At 42.5% G+C, this 7,566-nt stretch overlaps 1 protein-coding gene across 1 annotated transcript in view; it reads left to right on the top strand.

Annotated features, from left to right (window-relative positions):
- The first annotated feature begins 569 nt into the window (after nt 1-569).
- Nucleotides 570-7,566, top strand: part of mfsd4aa (major facilitator superfamily domain containing 4Aa) — a 66,476-nt gene continuing 59,479 nt past the window's right edge. Inside the window, exons 1-6 of the mRNA XM_056437682.1 lie at nt 570-935; nt 2,456-2,654; nt 3,026-3,280; nt 4,380-4,509; nt 4,591-4,706; nt 5,017-5,190. Coding sequence (XP_056293657.1) covers nt 709-935; nt 2,456-2,654; nt 3,026-3,280; nt 4,380-4,509; nt 4,591-4,706; nt 5,017-5,190 — 1,101 coding nt within the window. The 5' untranslated portion in view covers nt 570-708. The remainder of the gene's footprint in view (nt 936-2,455; nt 2,655-3,025; nt 3,281-4,379; nt 4,510-4,590; nt 4,707-5,016; nt 5,191-7,566) is intronic.

Genomic DNA, 7,566 nt, shown 5'->3' with positions numbered 1-7,566 from the left:
TTTCAAAACAAAACATGAGATCATTTTATATAACATGAAATATACACATTGTTACAGATCGCCTGGTTCATTGTAAGCCTGTGTGTGAATTAAAACATTTGAATAATTACAAAGTTAGACACATCTTAAATATATTGATGTGGTTTACAGACAAAAGCTCACAACAGCGTGATATTAACACAGTTTAATTCAATTTTATTTTATATAGCCCAATATCACAAATTACGAATATGCCTCAAAGGGCTTTACAATCTGTCCACATACAACATCCCTGTCACAGGATCACATCGGATCAGGAGAAACTCCAAAGAAATAGAAGAAGAAAAACTTTCACGGGGGAAAAAGGGAAGAAAAAGTAATGTCACTATAAAGACAGTGTGTCCGACAGGCTGAAGATGCTTCAGTCCAAATGTTGAGTATTTGTATCGTGTTGTATTGCTTCTTCTACTTATATTCGCGCTGCAGCGGTGTTCAGAGCAGTCAGGCAGTGGGCGGTTACTTTCGAAACGTCAGCCAATCAGCGCCACGTCCGTCAATAGCGCAACAGTCAGTTCATTAAAAAGTGCTGCGTTTGTGGCTCTCGCTAAACTTTCTGTCTTCGTTGGCAGCAGTCTTTTGTGGGGCAGCTTCTACTATAACTCCGCAGTGTACGTGAGCAGCTGGCAGCCGTTCGGGAGCCCGAGCTCATCTGGAAAAAAAAGAAGCGACATGCTGGACGAGCGGATCGTGTCGCTGTTTAAGCGCCACTGGCGGCAAACTATCACATACTGGAGCGCGTTCTTCAGCTTCGGCCTGTGCATCGCCCTCCTGGGACCCACCGTCCTGGACCTGAGGTGTCAGACCCAGTCCACGCTGCAGCAGATCACGTGGGTCTTCTTCTCCCAGCAGTTCTTCCTGCTGATGGGCAGCGGCCTCGGGGGGCTCTTCAGGAAGACGTGAGTGGGTTTCAATGAGCGCTCAGATGGGAATGTCCTGAGGTCTGACAGTGCGCCTCGACTCCACCGTGTATTTACTTTATCAAATCTAAATGAGTGTAATGTTCCCAGAGTATTCCTATTCTTATCAATAATAATACATTGTATTTGGATCAAAGGAACTTTACATAGTAAAAACAGAAACAACAAAAGAAATTGCAAGACGGATAGCATAACAGTAAGAAACTAAACACAAACTCACATAACTAGCATCACAGGTTAAATGCAGATGTTAATAGATGAGTTTTAAGTGCAGTGATGAAAGTATTAAGTAATACTGTTGAAAGTATTAAGACTAATTGTGTGTGTAGTTAACAGGGATGTTGTAGATGATAGTATGTCACTTAACATGACATTTATTAATCCCCTTATTATCATTTTATGAAATTTGCTTGTCAAAATTATTTCATACTGAAGGAATGGTCCACTAAAGAAAAAGAGGCATAACCTCTGTTTTGGGGCTTCAGAGACCCCAATATGCTCCGCCTGATTTGGATTTCTGTTATTTTAGTTCAATTTAGGAACCTTCAAACACGAATAGGCATGCCTGGCAAGGAAGAAAAGAGTTTGTTACACTATATTAACTCAAAATATATTAAAAGAAAAGTTAAAGAACATCTAATTCAAAGTCTGGTTGGACACCTTGAGGTTGAATACTTGATATAATTGCCTTAATGCATGGATTGGAATTATTTCAATGGCCACCTTGAGCTTTTTAACTTCAAAGGTTAAACTGGATTCACATTTGACTGGCATATCTACCTCATACAAATGATGGACTGGTTATTCCAGGTCGCTGCCTTACCTCATTCCTCAAGCACCCAGTCAACCGAAGTGGACAGACAGGGTCTGAGAATAAGGCTCTTTTGTTCTTGGTTGTTAAATAAACAATCGATCCATTTCATATCCACTTCACTGACAGTCTGATTTATCTACAAGTCCGATAGATTAATTGGACTCTCAGGACAATCATCTCTTTATCCTGGCCCTGAATTTACAACATATTGTATACCTCTCAGCAATCCATGCAATAGCTTTTGAGATATTCTAGTCTGGACCGCAGCGGTCGACCAACAGACCTCTGATGATTGCTTCCCACTACTGACTATTGTACGTTCACACACGTCATGTTTTTGCGGCCTTATGTCCAGAACAAACAACAACTTGTCTGGGACAAGGGCCAAAAGGAGAGTGACAAGTTGGCAGGAAAGGAGCATACAAGGTGAAGATAATGTGGAGGTGTGGTAAAGAAAAGAAACTGAGGCAGCACACCCAATTACACTTCAAGGTGACTTTACTGACGCAAAAACCACAAGAAATTCCTGTGTTTTAATCAGCGTGGTTTGAGTGACTGTATTGTGAAACGTAAGCGCTGACAACACGCTTCATAAGAATGTGGTTTGTAGGTAAAAGATTAAATAATTCCGACTAAACCTCTGCCTACTGCTGTGGATGTGGTCTTCCCTCTCCGTGTCCTCCAGACTCCAGTACTCACTGCTCGCCCTCTTCTCCTGCACTCTCGTCATCTCGCTGGTGTTTGCCGTCATACCGCTGTGTAACCATGTGTTGCTGCTGTCTGTCGCCATGGCGATTGCCGGATTAGCCATGGGGGTGATCGACACCATTGCCAACCTCCAGCTGGTGAAGCTGTACCAGAAGGACTCCGCCATCTTCCTGCAGGTCAGGTCATTTTTTTGCAATTTATTTTTAGCACATTGAGTTGGTTGACTACTGTTTGGCCCTCATCTGTTTTGTATTCCCTCCGGAAGAAACCCAACATCTGGTCAATGACAGAAAAAAATTGACAACAAAGTATTACATATAAAGACCACATTCAATATTATGTTATCCAATTTGTTTTTGTCCATGTATAGCAATGGTTTTAATTGTATTCCCCTAATGTCTGCACTGAAATAATACACTATTTGTCTTATTTCAAACCAATTGTGGTGGTTTTATCATGTAAAAAAAAGAGAAAGTGTTACTCTACAAATACTAGTGAAACTGACGGTATAATCACAAGGAGATCCATGTCCACATCTCGCCCGTAGGTCTTGCATTTCTTCATGGGCCTGGGAGCTCTGGTCAGCCCCTTGGTGGCCGATCCTTTTCTGGCAGAGGACGTCTGTGTCCAGGGTGCCAACTGGACCGCCAACGCGTCCGCTCCCGTCGACCTACTGCACCTCCGCAGCAGCCTGGCCGGGCAAGGAGCGGAGATCGGCAACATCTCCCATTATCCTATGCACACCGAGGGTGTGGTCGTCACCCGGGTGTCTTATGCTTTCTGGATCATGGCTCTTATCAATGTGAGTTCTTGTCAATACTGCTTGGGTCAGGTGATTGATGACACAGAAATGTTCACAATGCATGCTGGCATAATATAAATTTGCCTTCAAATGTGTCACTTGTAAATGGGTAAAAGACACAGACTTTTGTAAATGCTGGTTAGCAGGCTAGATGTAAAACCAGGTGTAGTTGTAAGATTTGAAAAGGAGTAAAGATTACTCACAACATGGTGCGTCCTGACAAAGAGTTTGCGTCTGCTGATAATTGCTCATGGTGTCTCCGTCCAGATTGCATGTTTTGCCACTAATGGATGGTTACAATCATTTCCAACTCGGGCAACAGACTATCCTGATGGCAAAAAAAAACTACAACTGATGAACATTTCACAAGTGATGTTCTATTATGAGTCTCTTGTGTATTCCAGCATCGGCTTTGGCTAGAAACTGTAGAAGCTTAGGCTCCGCTTTCTGCTCCGGGTGTGTGGTAATAAATAGTTCCTCGAACGGTCAAATACGTCCACGTGTTTTCATTGTAACATTTTAATGGCAACGTGTAAAAATTTAAAAAATAAATTTATTTAAACATTGCTGTTTAATCAGTTAAAGAAACAAATGTCTTCTTGGACCTGGAGGCCAACGTGAAACATCAAAGCGCAACCACATATTCATGGCGTCAAATCAGACAGTTTCGGCATCCCATGACAAGATTTTCCTCGCAGTGTTTGCACAATTACACACATTACTGTTTAGTTGCATAATGGGGGAAACTAAATGCTCAAATTACATTTTTGAACAACGCAGCTGCTCTTCACAGCCCCTCAAAATGTTGTCTTAGTTTTCAGGTTTGTTTGGATTTTTTTGCTATTTCTTCAGATGACCATAGACCTTGCTGTTGCTTCTCAGAAGGCTATAAGCTCCCACCTCGGTACAAATAACCATGCGTGCTTCTATTTGAACTGGATCTGTTTCAAGCAGAGGACGAGCTAAGATCTCGTGGATTCTTCTTCTATTAGTGGAGGGTCACAATTTGTATCTGCTGACAGGAACTGCTGACTGTTAACCATGGTTAACAATTAGCCTCTTTGTGTGTGTGTGTGTGTGTGTGTGTGTGTCTTGAAAGCTCCCAGTGCCAGCAGCAGTACTCACTTTGATCTACCACGAGAGACTGCTGCCTTGCTCCGGCAACAGTCCACGTCTGATCCACAGAGACTCTCTGTCCAGCACCAGCCCCACCGGTGACAGTGTTCATGGTAATGTGTGTTATGTGTGCTTGTGATAAACTACAGTACATTAAAATGAAATGACCGACCTCACTATCCCTCTCTGTGCAGGTCATCGGAGATGTGTTCGTTGCTGCGACCCTGCCAAATTCCGGGACCGCCCTGCTTCTTTCCTCTTAATCCACGCACTGGGTGGGGCAATCCTCTTCGTCACTGAAGGAATTATAGTGAGATTTCCAATTTACACGACACACATGAAAACTCAAGCACCTACCTAACAATACCAGGGCATGCTTTGGGCCCAGAGGGAAAGGAGTGAGGCATCGATACTTTGTGGTCAAATGATGCATGGTGGTGTTCTAAACACAAGAGGATGGTAGTGTTTTGTCGTTTGGCTGCTCATTCGGCACATTTACCACAACAGGGAGTCAGAAAAACTATTTTTTAAGAATTATTGTACTCCTTCTCTGTCCCACATTATTAGACTTGAAAACCTCCAGCCTGCGCTAACCTCCTGCTTTGTTTGTTGTGCTGCAGGGCGCCTATTCTGGATTTGTCTACACCTATGCAGTTTCCCCTCCTCTGCGGATGGCTCATAAGACAGCTGGCTATCTTGACAGTACATTCTGGGCCTCCATTACAGTAGGAAGACTGGCTTTCATCTACCTGTCCTACAAATACACAGCACCCAGGCTGCTCATCTTCAGTCTGGTATGTACATATACTTTAAGGACAGCTCCACCCTAAAGAAAAAACTGTTCAATCAGGAGAGACCTGTCAGATAAGGAAAAGATAATTTGTATTGTTTATAGATGATATGTGACTATGAAGTCTCAGAGTCTTTGGCGCTTGGGCTCTACAGCGAGATTTGTCGTTAAGGGTTGTCTTCCCCGATCAGAAACCAGATAAATCCTTCCATGGAGTCCAGACCTCGTGCTGGTGGCTGATGAGGCTGATAAGAAGGATGAGTTGATGAAACTGATGGATCTGAAGACTGGGCGGAGATGGGGAGGTGGAGGGGTGGGTAACAGCAAGATGAATGAACTGAAGGTAGAGAGGAAGTCAGATTTAAAAGAAACAACAGCAAGATGATAGGCTAACAATGTAATTGTTTAATTGTGCTTATTGAAAAGAAGAAACCAGTTTGTGTCATGATTTACAGCACCAAACAATGACAGTAAGTCTCTCCTCAAGTGGATAATGAGTGAGCATTTGTGAAAAGTGATTGACAGATGAATGAGAAATAAATAACGGCCTTGCAAGTGTATGGTCTTCTGACTGAACTTCGCTGTAGCTTCATTCGTTGATATCACAGGGCTGAAAGAATAGAACTCTTAAGGTGAGAATAAGGTTTTTCCAAATATGAATTATGTGTCGCACAGTAATTTCTAGTCTATGCAAGTGAACCAAATATTTGTTGAATAGTCCACAAAGTCTGTCTTTGAATACATTGATAATGATAAGTAAATATAGTTGTGGCTTATGTCAACTCAATTCCAGCACCAACTGTTACAGAGCTCTGCCATCTAGTGGTCTGAAAGGAGAACTGTACCTTTAAATGGTGAAAGAAAAACAGACAGTTGTGCTGTGACTCTTTGCGCTCAAATTTTTTCAGAGTGTTAGACTGAAGATCTAAAGGTCCCTGGTTCAATCTCTGGTTTCGGCAGCTTCAAGCTGTGTTTTAGGGATGTAGTGCCTGGATGTTGAAAATGTCTTATTCACAGCAGCCACTTGCTTTAAAAACTGGAACTCAACTCGTATGATGGTAGATATTCAGCTACTTGATGCTTTTAAGATAGCGTTTGTCCCTGAAACTGCCAGCAATTATCTACTCATGTTTTTTATTCCATCTGAGTGCCGCAATCGACATTGATATTGTGCCGAAATAGCTCAGTTGGGAGAGCGTTAGACTGAAGTTCTAAAGGTCCCTGGTTTTGGCAGCTTCAAGCCTTGTTTTAGGGATGTAATGCCTGGATGTTGACTATATCTTATTCACAGCAGCTACTTGCTTAAAAAACTGAAGCTCAACGAGTCTGTTGCGAAAATAACAGCGATTTGATGCTTTTACGAAAGAGTTTGTTCCCTGAAACTTCCAGCAATTGTCTACCGATGTTTTTTATTCCATCTGAGTGCCGCTTTGGACAATGTTTTTGTGCCGAAATAGCTCAGTTGGGAGAGCGTTAGACTGAAGATCTAAAGGTCCCTGGTTCAATCCCTGGTTTCGGCAGCTTCATGCTGTGTTTTAGGGATGTAGTGCCTGGATGTTGACAATATCTTACTCACACCAGCCACTTGCTTTAAAAACTGGAGCTCAACCAGTCTGTTGGTAGATATTCAGAGACTTGATGCTTTTAAGATAGCGTTTGTTCCCTGAAACTGCCAGCAATTGTCTACTCATGTTTTTTATTCCATCTGAGTGCCGCTATCAACATTGATTTTGTGCCGAAATAGCTCAGTTGGGAGAGCGTTAGACTGAAGATCTAAAGGTCCCTGGTTCAATCCCTGGTTTCGGCAGCTTCAACCTGTGTTTTAGGGATGTAGTGCCTGGATGTTGACTATATCTTATTCACAGCAGCTACTTGCTTAAAAAACTGAAGCTCAACGAGTCGTTGGTAGATATTCAGCGATTTGATGCTTTTACGAAAGAGTTTGTTCCCTGAAACTGCCAGCAATTGTCTACCCATGTTTTTTATTCCATATGAGAGCTGCTATGGACATTGATTTTGTGCTGAAATAGCTCAGTTGGGAGAGCGTTAGACTGAAGATCTAAAGGTCCCTGGTTCAATCCCTGGTTTCGGCAGCTTCAAGCTGTGTTTTAGGGATGTAGTGCCTGGATGTTGACTATATCTTATTCACAGCAGCCACTTGCTTTAAAAACTGGAGCTCTACCAGTCTGTTGGTAGATATTCAGCTACTTGATGCTTTTACGAAAGAGTTTGTTCCCTGAAATTGCCAGCAATTGTCTATCCATGTTTTTTATTCCATCTGAGAGCTGCTATAGACATTGATTTTGTGCCGAAATAGCTCAGTTGGGAGAGCGTTAGACTGAAGATCTAAAGGTCCCTGGTTCAATCCCTGGTTTCGGCA

This window comes from Pseudoliparis swirei, chromosome 18 (genome assembly GCF_029220125.1).
Source record: "Pseudoliparis swirei isolate HS2019 ecotype Mariana Trench chromosome 18, NWPU_hadal_v1, whole genome shotgun sequence".
Lineage (NCBI taxonomy): Eukaryota > Metazoa > Chordata > Actinopteri > Perciformes > Liparidae > Pseudoliparis > Pseudoliparis swirei.
Note: the sequence above shows the minus strand (reverse complement) of the source record. Positions and strands in the feature narration are given on the sequence as shown.